The 19,802-nt window shown below is 34.8% G+C and overlaps 1 protein-coding gene across 4 annotated transcripts in view; it reads right to left on the bottom strand.

Annotated features, from left to right (window-relative positions):
• CNOT2 (CCR4-NOT transcription complex subunit 2) overlaps positions 1–19,802 on the bottom strand; it is a 115,870-nt gene that overhangs the window by 66,640 nt on the left and 29,428 nt on the right. For 3 of the 4 annotated variants that reach the window (XM_032170727.2, XM_032170724.3, XM_032170726.2), the window contains one exon: positions 13,997–14,139. In XM_032170727.2, coding sequence (XP_032026618.1) covers positions 13,997–14,044 — 48 coding nt within the window. In that variant the 5' untranslated portion in view covers positions 14,045–14,139. Of the gene's footprint in view, positions 1–3,471; positions 3,666–13,996; positions 14,140–19,802 lie in introns of those variants that run through there. The other variant, XM_058424931.1, reaches the window with a different exon arrangement.

The following is a 19,802-nucleotide window of genomic DNA, read 5'->3' as shown; positions in this document are numbered from 1 at the left end:
TCTGTCGCCCAGGCTGGAGTGCAGTGGCATGATCTCAGCTCACTGCAAACTCCGCCTCCCTGGTTCACACCATTCTCCTGCCTCAGCCTCCCGAGTAGCTGGGACTACAGGTGTCCGCCACCACGCCCGGCTAAGTTTTTGTATTTTTAGTAGAGATGGGGTTTCACCGTGTTAGCCAGGCTGGTCTCGATCTCCTGACCTTGTGATCTGCCCGCCTCAGCCTCCCAAGGTACTCGGATTAGAGGCGTGAGCCACCACGCCTGGTCTACTGTGGTGTTTTAATGGTAATTTTCTACTTTCCTTCTCTATTTAATGGAAATGCTTTAACAAAGCAAACCAAATCTTTTAAAGATTTCACTGTTAACTATGAACACAGTGTCAAAGACTTTACATAAATGGACCCAAGTGATTCGCGCAGAAGGTGAAGACTAGTGGCTCAAACTAAAGGCTCTTCACTCTACCAAGCACATTTGTTTTAGCTTTATCACAGTGCCTTTAGAAAAGTGCCTTGGCAGAAAAGGTGTAAAATTTCATGTGCCCTTAGCATTTTTGGCCCTAATAAGGGTCTTTTCTTTTTCCTTGAAAACATCTTCTATTTTCATTAGCACATTTATTATACTGTCTTTAATTTACTGATCCAGATAAAACAATACAGAGATAATATACTATTTTATGCTATACAACACAGATTTTTTTAAAGTAAGAAATGCTAATTAGTAAAATTTTTACCTCACAGCTGAGAAAATGAATTACCATTGTATCTATAGGCCTACTGGATTCTAGGGAATCTTAAGGGAATCAGGAAATTCAGAGGAAACAGTCCAATTTTTAAGTTAAATTGAATCAGGACTATGACAATTCTACATAAGAAGTGGAATTCATTTACTGACCTGTACTGTTTTATTTTTCTTTCTAAATGAAAAATGCTGAGAAATGGTCTGAAATTTGTGTATATTGCACACTGTATAGTATTTTATACAAGAGAAAGCATCCAAGCCTTCTCTGAATGTTGACACAAAAGCTTATTCTCTTTATCAGGAATGGTTTTCATTCATCTTCTCAACCAAAATATAGTTTTTAAAAATGAAATAAGGATGCAGTGGCTCACACCTGTAATCCCAGCATCTTGAGAGGCTAAGGTGGGAGGATCACTTGAGACCAGGAATTTAAGACAAGCCTGGGCAACATTATAGAGACCCTGTCTCTATAAAAAAATTTTTAATAAGAAAAAATAATTTAAAAAAATGAAACATTAAGACTTTTACTTCCAACCAAGAGAGAGTAGTGGTAGTATTAGTTGTAGCAGTAGCCCTCCTAAAGCAACTTGAAAATGGACAAAATATATTAAACAATGCATTTTAGACGCAGGATATCAGGCTGTGCAGGACAATAATCCTTGAGACAAGAGAAAGAATCAATGAGGGCTCAACAACTACCCTCACTTATAAGACTGAAAGAGTTTTCAGTCTGCAGTGAGGGAGAGGGATTCCAGAGAGGTGGAGCCCAGCAATCTTTGTGAATTGTGGAAGTGGAGAAGAGGGTAATTAAAGGCAGCCAGAATTAATAGGCTGGGATACTAAACGAGAATGAGTGGCACAGAGAAAGAGCTCTGAAAATACGCAGAGGGTCCCTCTGAGTCTTCAGCTAAGTACTGATTAGCACATGCATGTAAGGAAACTACCAGAAGCTAAAAAAAAAAAAAAAACAAAAAAAACAAAAAAAAAGGCCACCTGAAAGAAACAGAGAAAACAATCCCCAGGGCCCAGACAGGGCTGGGAATCATTTATTTCCTACGAGCCAGAGTAGAAAAACATAATTTACGTAATTCATTAAAGAATTGCTTAAATAGTTGGAAGAAAATTAACCCTAAAGATTACTCTGGTTCTGTTAAACAAGACCCAAAAAAGAAAAAAAAAAAAAAAAAGAAAGGATGTCTCAAAGATCAAATTATAAGTAACTTAACTGCAACCACAAGAAATCTAAAGAACATTAACAGAAATACAAACATTATATAGCACTCAACAAGATAAAGTTTCCAAAGACTGGCATCCAAGCAAAAATCACCAGCCATGCAAACAAGCAGTAAAAGAGAACAGATAACGAGGAGGAAAAAAAACCAACACTCAACAGAAACAGACATAGTTTCTATTAGTAAACATGAGTAACAGAATTAGTAGACAATGATATTCAAAGAGTTATAATTACATTTTGTATGTAAAAGGAGGCAGAATAACTGGCATGCTGAAGAAAAGATAAGCAAACTTAAAAACATAGTAATAAAAACTATCCTAACTAAAGCATTGTGAGAAAAAAAGAAAAAAAATGAACAAAGCATCAGTAAGCTATGGGACAACTCCAGGCAATTAGATATACTTGTAACTGGAGTCTTCAAAGGACAGTGAAGACAGAGAATATATTCAAATAAACAATGGATGAAAAAAATTCCTAAATTTGTATAAACATACAAATTCAAGAAGCTCAACAAATCCCACGCATAAGACTCATAAAAAAAATTATACCGACACAGACCTTAATCAAGCTGTGTAAAATAAGTGACAGATTTAATAATCTTAATATTAGCCAGAGAGAAAAAGGTATATCATATACACAAGACTAAAGATAAGAATGACAGCAGATTTTTCATAGGAAATAAGTAAGAAGACAGTGAAGCACCACTTAAAAAATTCTAAAAGCAAAAAACCTGTCAATTTTGAACTTCAGACTCAGTGAAAGTATATTTACAAATAAAGGTGAAATAAAGACTTTTCAAACAAAACCTAAAATAATTCATCACCACTAGAAATGCCTTAGAAAAAAAAAATTTTAATCCTTTAGGTAGAAGAAAAATATTATGAAGAAAGAAGGGAAGAAAAAAAGGAAGAGAAGTGAGCAAGAAAATAAAGAAAGGGCAAGGGAGGGAATAAAAAAAAAGAAGGGAAAGGAGAGAAGAAAGGGATAAGAAGTAAAAACAGGAAAAGATGGGAAGAAAAAGAGTCAACAAACCTATTCAATTATGAATGATAATAAAAAGCAGAAATAACATTACTACCATCCCTAAAATCACCATGAACAATGAGAAAATATAACAGAAGTCTACGCAGAAAATGTTTCCCTTAGGAAGTGAGATTTCAGCTGAGATCTAAAGAATAATTAAAATACATGTTGTTTGGTAGTACAACTAAGAACCCAGAATGCCCCACTAAATAACAACTAAAATCACTCCATAAAATACTAACTTTATCCAATCAACAATACTTACTACATGCCAGACATTATTCTCAGGTGAGGGTACAGCAATGAACAAAATAAACACTAACAGAGGTTACATTTTAAGTGTACAGCTGAACCTGCAAGGGAGGAAGGGAAATTCAGCACCCTTAAATGAGAGTAAAAGCTAGAATTCCAGAGAAGCCACAAGCTTGTATCCCTAAAGGAGAAGCTATTTAAAAAAGCTTTTTATAAATCATATACCTTAAAATGTTACACCATGACTGAGAGCGGTGGCTCATGACTGTAATCCCAGCACTGTAATCCCAGGCCGAGGTAGGTGGATCACCTGAAGTCCAGGAGTTCGAGACCAGCCTGGCCAATGTGGTGAAACCCCATCTATACTAAAAATACAAAAAAAATTAGCTGAACATGGTGGCAGGTGCCTGTAATCCCAGCTACTCGGGAGGCTGAGGCAGGAGAATCGCTTGAACCAGGGAGGCAGAGGTTGCAGTGAGCCGAGATTGCACCATTGCACTCCAGCCTAGGTGACAAGAGTGAAACTCCATCTCAAAAAAAAAAAAAAAAAAAAAAGAGCTACACTATAATTGTAATAACCCCTTAGTAAAGAGGACAGCAAAAAATCTCGATGTTCCTGTTATTTATGGTAAGCAAAAAGTGGTGAAGGAATGCTCTGAAAATTTATAGCCACAAAAAAGCATGAATTCACATTACCTATGTGGACTGCAACCTCAAGCTAACATTTTATTTGGAATTGGTTCTGGATTGGTAGTGCCTTAGGGGCTTAGCAAAAACAAGTGAAAATCCCCTTGGGAGAAATGTCCCCTTCTACCTAGTCCTCAAAGAATTCCCAGAGTTCTAAGAAACATGAAATGATAGCTTAATACACACACAAGGAAACAAGGCACAATGAGAACCAGCAGAAACAAAAACATTAGCATAATCTGTGACAACTTCCAATTGTTGGATTTATCACACGCTAAACACAAAAATTTATAAAATAATTAAAGAAATAAGATATATTGGAATCTAGATCTAAACAAAGGGATTAATGATTATATGGATACATAAGATATACATAAGAAGATTAACAAACTTGATCTAATGGAGAGAAACAAAGAAATACACCTGCCAGTTTGGTTAATACATATTTTGTTCAAACACATAAACAAATAATTGTATCACACAGACCACATTCTTGAACCAAAATGGAATTATATGAGAAATCAGCAACAAAAAGATAACTAGACAAACCTGATAAGTTAACTACCTGGAAAATTAAAAACGTAAGATTAAAGAACAGTATAACAAACCCTAAGAAGTGAAAGGAAAACAGTAAAGAACACTGATGAATAGAAAACAAAATTAAATTTTAGAAATAAATAAAGGCTAAAATTTGACCCCTAGTAAAACTGACAAATCACTAGTAAGTCTGACCAAATAAGGGGAAAAGGCACATAGTAAACAACCTTAAGAAAAAAGATGCTACAGAGGAAAAAATATATAAGGTAGCATTATGAACAATTTCTTTACCCTGATAAAGTATATCTATAAAAAAATCCTGTATCGGCCGGGCGCGGTGGCTCACGCTTGTAATCCCAGCACTTTGGGAGGCCGAGGCGAGCGGATCACGAGGTCAGGAGATCGAGACCACGGTGAAACCCCGTCTCTACTAAAAATACAAAAAATTAGCCGGGCGTGGTGGCGGGCGCCTGTAGTTCCAGCTACTCGGAGAGGCTGAGGCAGGAGAATGGCGTGAACCCGGGAGGCGGAGCTTGCAGTGAGCCGAGATTGCGCCACTGCACTCCAGCCTGGGCGACAGAGCGAGACTCCGTCTCAAAAAAAAAAAAAAAAAAAAAAAAAAAAAAAAATCCTGTATCAAATATTATTTAATGACAACTTCAAAACTGGTGACAATTTCAAAACTGTCATTTCTGAAGGATGTGTTTACTTATATGAACCCCCCCAAAAGCCTACAGATAAATTATAAAAATTAAAAAGTTTAGCAACATTGATAGATACAAAAATCAATTTTAAGTCAACTATATTTCAATAGCAGCTATAACTAAAACATTTTTTTAAATTTACAACCAAGAAAAGCAACAAAAGTAGTCATAAATCGCACTAAAGATTTCTAAGTCCCTTATGAAAAAAATATAAAACTTTGAGAGAAAATACGAAAGAACTCAATACATAAACTTATCAATTCTTCCACAAAGAAAACTAAAGTCAATGCAATTCCACTTACAAACTCAATGCTTCTTTTTGTGTTGGAGGGGAGCATTTTCATGAATATTCTAAATTTGTTATAGAGCAAAAGGCCAAGTCAAGACTCTTATGAAGAAAAAGCTTGACAGACAGACATGAAGATTTAACACAAAGCTTTAGTATTTAAGAAAACATGATATTGGTACAGGCACAGACAAACACATCAAGGTAACAGAGACATAAGAAATTCATGCATATAAAGAGAAACTTGATTTACAATGGAGCTAGCACTACTGAATAGTTAAGGAGGGTAGAACAAATTGGTACACAATGCTAATATGGTAATTTAGGTGCAGGGGAAAGGAAACTGTACTTCCAACACCATGTACAAAAATCAATTTCAGGTAGATTAAATATGGAAGACAACACAAAAAATCTTTTTTAAAAGACTATGAAGAAGAATATCTCAATATATCTCAAACACAACCTCAATAGATGGAAAAAAAATTTTAATTCTGAAATTATCAAATGTCAGATGAATATGAGGACTACTGATGGGGCTCAAAATTGGTATAAACACTCCCAAATACACTTCTAGAAGACCTCTTAGGAATTTAATCTTCCTGAAGTTTTAGAATACTGCTTTGTTCAGATAAACTTCTCTAACTTCATAAAGTTCTCTCTTCTGTTATTTTCACGTAGTGTTTGAAAACATGATTGCTTATTTACTGAGGTTTCCTGGTTCTGTTCCCCTCTCCCATTTTTATCTGGACCTCTCTTTCCAATGTCACTGTTGTCCCTTTCCTGCTCAATTTTAATTCTTCTCCTCGGTGGAATCCTAGAAGGACACACTGGTGGGTCACTCTCAGGAGGTCACAGAGCGAAGCTGCTCCAATCACTTTGGCCTTACCATGGGTTCCTTGCTCACCTTATGAGGCTGACAAAATCTCTCCCAATTTCAAACTGGCTAATTGTACTTACCAGTGAATACCTGTTGACTACATTGGGTGCTTCCATTCTCAGGTCCATCAGACATCCCAAGGGGTCTCTTTTTTATGCATAAAAACTGATAACTGTAGGTCTTTTTCTTAGTTCTCATCTGCTTATATTGGGGTTCATGGGGACACTTTGTCATCAAGTTCTGTTTTCACGAGTTTTAGTTTTGCTGTCTAGCTGGTTCTATTTTTATGTAGAAATTCAGAAAGATTAAAAAAAAAAAAAAAAACTAACCTGCCACCATCAGTGCTATCATCCTAGACTCCAGGCAAGACCTAAGATAACCTCTTAAAAGATAACTTTGCGGCCAGGCACAGTGGCTCACGCCTGTAATCCCAGCACTTTGGGAGGCCAAGACGGGCGGATGACAAGGTCAGGAGATCGAGACCATCCTGGTTAACATGGTGAAACCCCGTCTTTACTAAAAAAAATACAAACAATTAGCTGGGCATGGTGGCGGGCACCTTAGTCCCAGCTACTCAGGAGGCTGAGGCAGGAGAATGGCGTGAACCTGGGAGGCGGAGCTTGCGGTGAGCCGAGATCAGGCCATTGCACTCCAGCCTGGGCAACAGAGCAAGAGTTCGTCAAAAAAAAAAAAAAAAAGAAAGAAAAAAAAAACTTTGCTTGCTTCTGTATTTTCTCTGATTCACAGAAATATCCGCATTAATGTCTTAACTTTTGATTTAATGAGTACACATTTCATATTCATGATTAAGGCAAACCACTTAAATGTAAACTATTTTTCTGAAAGAGAAGACTTCATATTTCATATATAAAGTCTGGGGCATATGTTGCCAAAAGGAACACCAGAGTGAACACACAGGGGTGCTACTAGATATTTTATATCTTCTTATGAAATACAACAATATCTATGAGGTAATCATATGAATATAAGCGATTTGGACCTAATTACTTATTTAGCAGAGTTTCTTTTGGCCCAAGGGCACTATGAAAAAATTACCAATTCACTAAGGGTGCCATAAACCAGGTGTCTTGGTGAAACTTATTTTTTGGAAGACAAATGTCACCTTATTTGATGATTTCAGATGATAATAAAAAAAAGTATCAGAACATATAATGCATTTAAAGAAAGGTTAACATTTAGCATCACACGGCAATGAGCCAACCAATGAAGAACTTGGGAATTCATTTAACTTGATTTGACATTACTGGTTGGCCTGAGAAAGAGGACAAAGAGAAGCCATGAATGCCAAAAAAAAAAAAAAAAGGTCAAATTTTACTTTTAAAAATTTAGATTAGGTTGGCACAGTAGCTCATGCCTATAATTCCAACACTTTGGGGAGGCCAAGGCAGGGAGATCACCTGAGGTCAGGAGTTTGAGACTAGCGTGGCCAACATGGTAAAATCCTGTATCTACTGAAAATAGAAAAATTAGTCGGATGTGGTGGTGCGTGTAGGTAGTTCTAACTACTTGGGAGGATGAGGCATGAAAATTGCTTGAACCTGGGTGGCAGAGATTGCAGTGAGCAGAGATGGTGCCACTGCACTCCAGCCTGGGTGACAGAGTGAGACCCTGTCTCAAAAAGAAGAAAAAAAAAAAAAAAAAAAAAAAGCTGGGCACAGTGGATCACACCTATAATCCCAGCACATTGGGAGGTCGAGGCAGATGGATCACCTGAGGTCAAGAGTTCAAGACCAGCCTGACCAACATGGAGAAACCCTGTCTCTACTAAAAAAAAAATACAAGATTAGCTGGTCATGGTGGCACATGCTTGTAATCCCAGCTACTCAGGAGGCTGAGGCAGGATTATCGCTTCAACCTGGGAGACAGAGGTTGTGGTGAGCACTCCAGCAATCGCACCACTGCACTCCAGCTTGGGCAACAAGAGCAAAACTCCATCTCAAAAAAAAAAAAAAAAATTTACATCATGAAGTCAAAGTGACTTCTGTTGCTGATCATGTGATCATGACATGAACAGAGCTTTCACAATCAAAAATGTAATTATAAGAGCAACTTCATCTTAAGCAGCTGTATAAATGCAAGTAAAGGGCACATAAAAAGTCATCCATGTGAGTTTTTTCTACCCCTTTACTTTATCTCTGGCTAGTGATAACATGTCACAGCCATCTGGTTGCAAGACTTTCAAGAACAAAGAAGAGAAAACTGAACCAATTCATTGGATTCAGGCTTTTTTCCTTTTTTTTTTTTTTTTAAACTCATTCTTTCGTTAGGTCGCTCTTATTCATCTTCGCCTAACACCAGGCTTCAATAATAACTGCAAACTCAATTTTTCTTCTCTGGGCACCAGATCTGATAAATTTTCAATTGTTAAGTATTAATTTAATAAAATTCTACCTATCTATCTATCCATCCATCCATCAATCAACTGATTGATCGACCAACTGAGGGTCTTGCTCTGTCACACAGGCTGGAGTGCAGTGGTGTGATGATAGCTCACTGCAGCCTCAAACTCTGGGGCTCAAGCTATTCTCCCGCCTCAGCTTCTCCAGTAGCTAAGACTACAGGTGCACAGCACTACACTCAGCTATGATTTTATTTTATTGTGTTCTTTATATTCACTATATATCTTTAACATACTATATATCATAGATTCTAAGATGCTTTGGTGCTGGTACTGTTTGTCATAACTATGACTCAAAGTCACCATCAGCTGTAAGATGCATCCTGACTTCAGAGACAGAAAAATGTTCAATAATGTGCCACTTACAATAAAAGAAAGGAAATACACTTAACTGTTTATTTACAATTACATTTTTATTGCAGTATAAAAGGAAAATTATGATCTGAATACAGTACATACTAAATGGAAATATACTTAGTGATTCATTTGTTTCTGTTTATATTAAGTAGTTTGTATTTTAAATACTCTGTATTATGCAGACATCCTTGGTGAATTATCAAGTAGGTGTTGAGTACTTTAGCTCTATCTAGGAAATTGTTTAGGGTCTTGAGTGGGCTGGAAATTATGATTTTTCCTACTCAAAATAATAAAATACGGGGTACCACTTTCCAAAAAATTGCCACACAATACATAAAAAAGATGTACCTCAATATACTGAAACACATATATGTAATAAAGTTATAAAAATATAAAGAATGAAACACAAAATTAAAACTACTGATTACTTCTGGGGAAGAGGACAGAGGAAAGAACGGGAAATGGAAATAGCTCCATTAAGTACAATGCAGAAAAATACACATTTGTTAAAGACAAAGACAATGAATCACATCTACACTATATAGTCACTAGTAAAGATCTGAAGAGGTACACACCAAACTGTTAAGAGTAAAGTTGTCAAGGCAAACTTTCACACTGTATTTTATATTCCGTATTTTTCTTCAACATTTTGGTAATGGGCATCTGTGATTTTTAAAGTTAATTAAAAGGAAGTAAGATCTTTAATGTTGGGGAAGAAAATGGCAATACAATCATTTTTACAGTTCTCTGACATACTATATTCCACAAAAATGCAACGTTTTAGATTATGAATCATTCTTCAGAAACGTACAGAATAGGATGCATTAGACCCAGTCTGTAGATAATGCATTGAATTAGCTAGTATATGATGTGACCAATGACCTCATATTGAAAAGTTCCATTCAAAGTAACATCTAAATATCTTGCAAATACCTCTATCTTCCCATACCACTTACACTGGTATGTTACCCAGTATACTTTCCATTTCTTCCTTTCCCTTCTTTCGCTGTTTTATTTAATTTTATTGGAACGACATGCATTGAACACCTATCTATATACCAGGCACCAAGCTAGGTATTGGCAGTACCAAAATAAACAGATACAGTCCCAGTTTTCAAGAAGCTTATTAGATACAGCAGTATTATCTAATACAATTTTCTGCAATGATAGAAATGTTCTGTATCTGCACTGTTCAATACAGTAGCCATTAGCAGCATGTAGCCACTGAGCATTTTAAATGTGGTTAATGTGACCAAAGAACTTTAAAATTTATTTAATTTAAATGAGTTTAAATTTAAATAGCTACTTGTGACTAGTACCTATGGCACTGGACTGCACAAGTCTATGGAAGACAAGGACAAATAAACACAACTACAATGTATTATGGTAAACACTAAACTAGAAGTATGTAAAGCCTATGAAAGAAAGGGAAAGGAACACTGAATCTACCATAGGGTGACATCTGGAAAAATTGATACTTAATTCTGGAATCACGTGAACGAAGGTGAGGCATTACATGAAAATAACCAATATAAGTAAACCCTTGTGGGTGTAAAACTGCATGGCAGGCAGATTAAAAGCAGTGTTGTGTTATTAAATGGGAAAATCTACTACAAAAAGCAACAGGAGAGATCTGGAAAGGTAAATGTATGTAAGGAGGCCAGAATGTGGAAAGTCTAAATGTAATGTTTAGAAGCTTGAATATGTTATGTAACAAAGAGAAAGCCGGGTTGGGCACCGGTGGCTCACGCCTGTAATCCCAGCACTTTCAGAGGCCGAGGCGGGCGGATCACGAGGTCAGGAGTTCGAGGCCAGCCTGACCAACATGGTGAAACTCCATCTCTACTAAAAATACAAAAATTAGCTGGGTGTGGTGGCGCGTGCCTGTAATCCCAGCTACTCAGGAGGCTGAGGCAGGAGAATCGCTTGAACCCAGGAGGTGGAGGTTGCAGTGAGCGCACCACTGCACTCCAGCCTGGGTGACAGAGTGAGAGTCCGTCTCAAAAAAAAAAAAAAAAAAAAAAAAGGAAAGCCATTGATTAGTTAAATTGGTAATTAAGATGGTTTACATTTGTGCATGCACATGCTCATAGTCAGGGTAAGTTAGTCTAAATTAGAGGAAGATAAGAAAATGCTTACAAAAACTGAAGGTGCATTTCCTTGGAAAAAGCTTGACAATCCAAAAATGAACTGTGAGCCATATAAATAAATTGTTTTATCTGAACTCATGCCAGTCTATCTCTGCAAATAAACTTCAACTACTGTATTCAAACTCCAAATACCTAACTGGGCTTAAATATATAGTAAGAAAGAAAACACACAAAGTAGATACCACCATAAAAATCAATACTTTAAACCAAGCCCATTTAAAAGTCACTATCTTTAGTATAGAGCCAAGGGAATGCACCTTCCTAAACTAAATAAATTCCTAAGGCTTTAATCAGGTCTGTAAGGAAATGAGACCTGGAGAAATGTTACAAAAATTCTTGTTAAACTCTGCAATATTAGCCTATTATCAGAATGCTCGAATAAATATAAAATATTAAGTATCCCTCAAAAGCAAAAACCCTCAAAGATAAATGAAGATGGTTATAAACACAGACACAAAGAAATTCTACTTTATCCATGAAAAATAAATTTCCTCCAAAATAGAATTTTTAAAAATCCAAAATCATTTTCATCAATTCAGAATATTTAAGTTCTCTCTTCTAGCTATTTTGAAATATAAATACCTTGTTGTTAATTATAGTCACCCTACTCTGCTATGGAACATTAGAATTTATCCCTCTATATCCCTTTTCTCTTTTTACTTAGTGATGCTAAATGCATATTGAAGTATACCTTGGAAACAGCTACTTAAAGCTGGATTGTAAAATTATTTTATTTTTGAACCCTACTCTGAAAAGCACATGTATAGAAACAGAATTTCCTGTTTGGTATTATGATGAATATATTAAGAGTATAAAAATTCTTAGACTACCAGTACAAATATAAATGTTACTTTAGTGATGAACATTCCTTTGAATTTCCCATACATTCTTATATAGACATTCTATACATGTAACAAAATACCACATGTACCCCATAAATACGTACAATTATGTATCAATAAACTAAGAGAGAAAAGGGAAAACATTTTGAGGCAGCAAAACCATAACCAAAAATGCATTTTCCAGGTATGCTCAAAAACCTGGATTATTTGTAAATAATGTGACTGAAACAATGGAGTACTTTTAGTGCAGAATGAGCAAGAATAAGCAAATCTCTTCATGTATAAAACATAATTCTGTTTTCTTTCTTAAGTATAAATTTTGGAATTCTATATTAATGTGGTTCCATGAGACAAATTAACTATAGTGTGTTAAAAATTCTACATTCACTATAGTGTGTTAAAAATTCTACATTCTACACTATAGTGTGTTAAAAATTCTACATTCACACTTTACAAATTGGATTATGAGCACTGAAAAGCCACATAATTCAGAATCACAAAATTCTTAAAATAATTTGGCAGAACCTACCAAAAGATGCAGAAGTCCAAGAAGTGTGACCAATTAAAATCTTATAAGTCAAGGTAACTGGAAGTGGTTGGGAAGCAGGAGCTACACCTGAGTACAGATAATTAGCAAAGGCTATGTTGGTCAAGTCTATGAGGACAACTCAGAAGAAAGATTACAGAGAAAACTGATTCAGCATACCCTCAGTTTTCTCTGGCTTATTAAAATCATAAAGATCTGGCAAGAAACTTTAGACATCAAGTTAGAAGAAATTCTAGAAAGGTTAAATATGACATTATTTTTAATTAGGAACAGTGCCTAAACCAGAACCCAGATCTTATAATCAAAGCCTCTTTGTTATACCATACACCAAAAACACTAATTTACAATTTGCTCCACTGCTCACTTTTCCAATTTAAGGGAAGAAAAGATTAACTGGGCTAAAATAAATGGTTAGCAGATAAACAGTCAGTTAACCAAAGCTGCTGCTATCATACTAGCTGCCTTCGCAACCTAGAGGGAATGAACTGATGAGTGAAAGGAAGTGTGGGAGGTCGGGAGGTTGGACACCTATCTGTGCAGGAAGCCTAAAAGTTTATTTGTACTCAAACTTTAAAGTATTCTGTATTCTGGATAACTAAATAAATGTGATAACAGATCACTATCAAATGAATAAAGGATATTTCCTTTAAAAAACTAAATTCAAATATGTTGGTTTTCTTTAAATCACTGTTTAATAGCACAATCTTTAAAATTCACCTTCTTTTCAAAGCTCAGAAATAGCAGTGTTACATTTCCACTATTCTTTCAGCCTTCCTACACACTGAATAAGGAATGGATATTATTAACCACCTTATTAAATGAGAAAACAAGAATCTAGCATTTTAAGGACAGCAAACTAATAACAAATTCAATAGAATTTGGGTCTCTGAGCACCCTGGGTTTCTCATTTCTATTTCTTCTATACTCTACTCAATTTTGTCTACATTTCTGTGATATATACTTTGTTATCCAAAATATAGCACAAGACTTCGGGTTTAGTCTTCCAGGAATAATATACGTAAAAGCAATCAACACTTTTGTTTTTACCAGCTTTGAATTCAGCCATGAAGTCATAACTTGTATATCATATAATCTAAGTTTTGACAAATATATCAGAAAACCTGATTTGACACTAAAAGAATATACATTATGAATATGCTTTATTTTGAAAAGTGTTCCCAACTATTTCAACTATCAAATCCAGTACTTAATTTAAAATTATAAACCCAAATTTTCAAATTGAGGTGTATCCAATTTGCTGGTTCCAATTACATATAACACATTTAAACAGTTTCAAGGTAGCTATAAGACCAAAAGAGAAAAAAGAAAAAAGACTGGTCTTACCTGGTAGTTTCTTTTCTCAGATAATGTATGTCCATCAGTCCTCACCATAGAGTCGTGTCCTTTCCTCACAGTATCGGAGGCAATCAAATAGAACTGTCACTCAAGGGTCGTGTCACAGGAAGGACCGCCCACCACTTCTCCCTCTAGAGTGGAATTATCCAAAAGCCATCAAAATTACTAACATGTAAATATATCAACAGCAGCAAAAATATTCAATATGATACACAGAAAACAAAAAACAAAAAGTAATTGTTCTATAGTCTTCCTCGTAACCATTTTCGTGGGCTAGACTAGCATACTTCATTTCCAACAGAAATTATTAAATATGAAACATTCTTCCTACCCACTTCTACTTTCTTCAATTAAGACTGTCTGCCAGACATCACACACAAGGGAGAAATTTACAGTGAATAAAAAATGAAGTGGACAAAAAAGTTTACCCCTCCCACAACTGACATATTTTTTTTTACATGACTCTTCTCCAGTTATCTCAAAAATATACAATTCATATTCAATCATTTAACTACAAATCCTTCCCCTCCAAATGATTATATATGAGAGACAGAAATATAAGTTATTCACACAGCTACCGATTCTTCTCTGTAGGTTTATTCCCATGCAACAAAATGGGAACGCAACATATATTCTTAACATGATTAAGAGATACAAACCTAACTCAATATTTTATTAAACTTTACTCCAAGAAGAAGAGCAAAAAATGTCAACTTCCTTTGATGCTTTTGTCTTTTCAGTCATCCAATTTCATGCATACTCCAATAGGGAATTCACTTTTTTACACTGGGCGAAAAAATAATGGGGCTAATTTCTTAAACTGCAGAGATATAAATAAGTCAAAATGACTTGCACTCCAGGTACCACCTCCCACCAAAAAAAAAAAAAACAAACAAAAAAACATCACTGAAGCTGAGGTGACAGTCAATGCTATCTTTAAAATGAATATTGAAAATGAGAGTTCAAATATTCAACGGTGGGTCTACAAAGAATTTGTAAATATGCATTTTCGAGACAGATATCTCTTACCTAGGTTTTGTTAAACATTCTCCCTAAGGAAGTAGTATGTATACCTACTGAACTAATAATCTTGCTAGCCACTAAAGATTGTATTCAAATTCAGAGCAATTATTTAATATCAACAAATATTTTGTGAGGAGAGAACATCTAATCTATAATTTATAAGGAGAGTGAATCAGAATTATTAAAACCAACAAACACACATGTACACATATATATGGAGTACCTCTAAAAAGCAATCTATACGTGCAGAACATGTTTTTTAAAAAAATAATAATTAAAAATGAATATTACTAAATTTAAGTTTTAAAAAGAACCCAGGTGACAAAAACCTATCTTCTGGCTCCTCTTTTATGTTTCATCACAAAGGTAGTGGGAGTTGTATTTTTACTTAAGTCTGACTATCTTACAGTGTACGTTTAGCTGAAATACTTCAGTCAGGCTGTATGACAAAATTGTAATTGTTGATTACCAAATTTATAAATACCTTTGGGATTAAACGTCTCTTTCAAAAATAACAAAGGAGTAAAGTTTTTAAAGCACATTTACTACTATAAATGTAATCTTTATCATTTAGCAAGCAATGAGGTTATTCATAAGGTAAAGTTAACAAATGAATTGGATATTCAGGAATTGTTAAGTGACGCACATTTGGCTCCAACTCAAATTTTCATGATTGTCACAAAAAGAGAGCAAGATTATTTTATTATGCATCCCCTAAATATTAACCGTTTTAATATTAGTGTTGTATAATATTAAACTGTAAAGTAGTACTTGCCTTACCATTAATACATACATGGTAACTCTGAATTCAGTGGATAATAATGCAAAATTTCAGTCAGTACTTACAGAATAAAATGTTTTCCTTCTTATATAATATTTAGGGTCTACGAATTACCTCCAACTATATTAACGTCAGCAAAAGAATGTTGGAAATCTATAATCAGGTAAGGTAATTTTTAATACCCTAATGCTGTATACATCTTTAACACAACCTAATTATATACAAAAAATAGTAAGGACTGAATTTTATAGGCTAATACCACAACAATACATATTAATATTTAATCTGTAAGAATTTACCAGATAAAAGTTCACTTTGAAGAATTATGTATTTTCGTATAAAGGGAAAATCTGTTTATTATTTGCTTTGTTTCCTCTTCTGGGGTAACTGGAAATATTTCATGGCCTGGAGTTTCAATCCATAGCCACTATATACTCTAATCAATGTGGGAGCTAATATTCTATAGTGAACTAAGAATCATTATCTCCTTCTAATAAACAAAAAAGAAAAATGACTGAAGACACTGTATTTTCTTCCAAATAAACATGAAAAGTTAACATCTGTCACCACTATCTTCACTGTACTATATTAAATAAAAATATTCAGCAATAAATTCTGTTGATAACCTTCATATTGGAAAGGATGTACAATAAATCAAAGAGAGACAGTCTGTGAAAAGGAACAAGTATGAGAGACAGCATGCACCCTAGGTGCCAAAATTTATTAAGGTTTATACACTGTTCTCCCACCGAGTCCTATAAATATTCAAGAATTCAGAAGAGATAAATATTTGCAAAACTACAATGAAATTTTCTATAAGGCAAGGATGTATTTCATGATGAAAAAAGGAGGCTATGTTTACCCTTCTACCTTAAATAAACAGAAAACTAGACAAAATATATGAAACAATGGTTTCCAGACATCACACAACAATCTTCTCAGGACAGAGATCATCAAGAAAAAGGAGCAAATGTAGTGCACCCAGCTCACTGCCTGTAATTTTGAGGCTGAAGCACAAGGAGGGGAAACTGGAACTAATTTCTTAAAATATATTTGATGAGCACTATAAACCCACAGATCCAAATTCAACAACCTCTAAAGAGAATAACAACAACAAAACCACATGATCACAACATCTCAGAGTAAAATAGCTGCAAAACAGCAATAAACAGGAATCTTAAAGCAGGGGAAAAAAACACATAGAGTAACAAAGGTAGGAATGACATCAGACTTCTCATCAGAAACAATGCAAATCAGAGGAGAGTCGTTCAATATATTTAAAGTATAGAAAAGAAAAGAAAACTATCAACGAAGAATTCTAAGCCCAGCTAAAATATCTTTCAAAAATGAAGGTAAGTGTATCTATGTTAGAAGAAGGTTAGACAGTTTCTTATAAAGGTAAACACAAGCTTACCATACAACTCAGCAACTATGCCCCGAAATATTTACCAGTATAAACTGAAAACAGGTTCACACCAAAACCAGTTTCTTATAAAGGTAAACACAAGCTTACCATACAACTCAGCATCTATGCCCCGAAGTATTTACCAGTATAAACTGAAAACAGGTTCACACCAAAACCAGTACATGTATGAAGATGTACTTCATTCTAGTGAAGACGTGATGTCCTTTAATAGGTGAATGGATAAACAGAGTATCTACACAACAGAATACTCTCAACAACAAAATGGAAGAAGCTGTTAATTCATCAAAATGGATGAATCTTAGGTGCATTTTTGCTATAGGAAACAAACCAGACCCCCAAAGGCCACATGTTGAACAATTCCATTAATATGACATTATGGAAAAGGCAAAATTACAAACACAAAAAATAGATCAATTACTTCTCTCTGGCCTTAGTTTCCTAAGCTATAAAATAAAATGACTTAGATTAATCTTTTTTAACTTTTTCTTTTTTTAAACTTTTTAAAAAACCTTCCCCATGTTCCCCTCACCCCACTTCATTACTCAATAGTATTTAAACAATGTCCAAATATTTTAGAGGCTGAAAATAGCATCTAAAATATCTGTAATTTGGTAGTCATTACCACACTCAAAGTTAAAATATGAATTTGGTTAGGTTAAGACAGCTGAACCAGCTGAACAGGTTTTCTCTTTTTTTAACAGAAGACATTACATTCTAGGGTGGCTATGAATTAGGACAAACTACAAGATGTGACTGATTTCATTGGAGCTCAATAAAACGTGCAGTAAATGCATTTAGCCATTATCTTTAAAATAAGGGTTCCTCAAATTCTAGAATTACATCAAGCAACATTTTCTTAATAGGTAGACTGCAGTCACATAAATATTTCCTTGCCCTTATGAACTAATTTTTTGCTTGATCACATGGATAAATGTTTTAAAAATTCTGAGTTGATGGACAGATGAAATAAATATAAATAAAACTCAAGAATTTCAGTGAAATAAAAATAAATAAAACTCAAGAATACCATACCTGGTCTGGGAAAATTGCCATATTAACTAAGAACAGTTTCTCTGAGTATTTTAGTAATATGGGTTTCACAGACCTATAATTAGCATGTAAAATGAAAAGTTGCCTATTATCTACAAAAAAAAACAAATACAACTTAACAATAATCTGTTGAAATAAATTTGCTCTCTGGTTGTCATAATGTTTTATAACAATGTTGTATGTGTCTGCCATTTTTCACAGTGGTACTACTTTTAATTCAACTGTATAGTTCTCTCATCCATACTCCAAGAAGGATTCTACACATCTGATACACAAAATTTACTATAAGTAGAGAGGCAGGTCTACCATCTTGAGACATAGAAATTTTCTTCTACTGTGGCTTAAAAGTTTCAAATGAAGTGAATACTTATAAAGGGAATCCTACTGATCTTAAACAACAAAAGTTCAATAATTTCTGAACCACAGGCTTGAAAATTGAAAGGTCTTCATTTGATTTAGGCTTAAATAAAACTGGTGTCTGAAATTCAGACAATATGGGCTGTTTCTAGTCTTCCTGCTGCCTGAAATGTACATATGCTTACACAAGTTGCTTAGCTTCTGTGTGATTTAATTTCCTATTATAAATGAAAATAATATATCTGCATGGTCTAGTTCATGGTTTAGAGAAGGAGCAGCCGGCAAGGGAGATGAAAACCAAAGAGAGTATGGTAGATATCTTGAAAGTTAACTGGAATAAGTGGTTCAAGGAAGAATGTAATCAACTGTTTCAAAATGCTGTTGATTAAAAAAAAAAAAGATGAGAATTAATCTTTGGATTTAGCAGCATGGAGATCACCTAATTGGTAATCTTCATAAGATAGCTTTGGTGAAATAAATGTACTAACTAGACTGGATTCACAAGAGAACAGGAAGAGAAACTGGAGACAAAGTACAGACATCATTTTCAAGAAATTTTGCCATAAAAGTGAAAAATGGTAATAGCTGAAAAAATATAGCGTTGACAGAAGGCTTTTTTTAAAGACAGGAAAAATTATGGCACAGAGGGAAATGCTGATGATACAAGATGGAGAGAGAGAAATTACTGGAGTAATGACTTTGAGCAGATGTGGATGGCATTAATAAGAGGGCCTCAGATAGGCACAAAGATATATCATCAATAGAAACAGAAAGAAAGATGGTACATAGGAACAGATTCAGGTAGGCCATAGTAATAAAAGCTATGGAAGTTCTCATTCAGCTGTTTCTGTTTTCTTAGTAAAGTAAGAAATGTAGTTATCGGGTGAGCAAAAGAATATGGGAGGAAGTGTTAAAGGTCTGAGGAGGGAGGAAAAGGTCTTCTAAGAAAGGCAGAGTGAAGGGATTAGAGGAACGACAGTAGGTAGAATTGCCAAGTAGTACTAAGGACCCATGGGAGGCTGGTTTCTCCAGCCACACACAACTGCAGGGATGCAGGAACAGTATAGGTAGAAGCAGACTTAACCAAAAGTCGTGAGTATTAAGAAGCACGAGAGAAGCAACAGAATTAAGGGTATAAGCAATATAGTGATTACTAA

Source organism: Hylobates moloch, unplaced genomic scaffold, assembly GCF_009828535.3.
Source record: "Hylobates moloch isolate HMO894 unplaced genomic scaffold, HMol_V3 SCAFFOLD_12, whole genome shotgun sequence".
NCBI lineage: Eukaryota > Metazoa > Chordata > Mammalia > Primates > Hylobatidae > Hylobates > Hylobates moloch.
The sequence above is the reverse complement of the archived record's forward strand: the minus strand, read 5'-3'. Positions and strand labels throughout refer to the sequence as shown.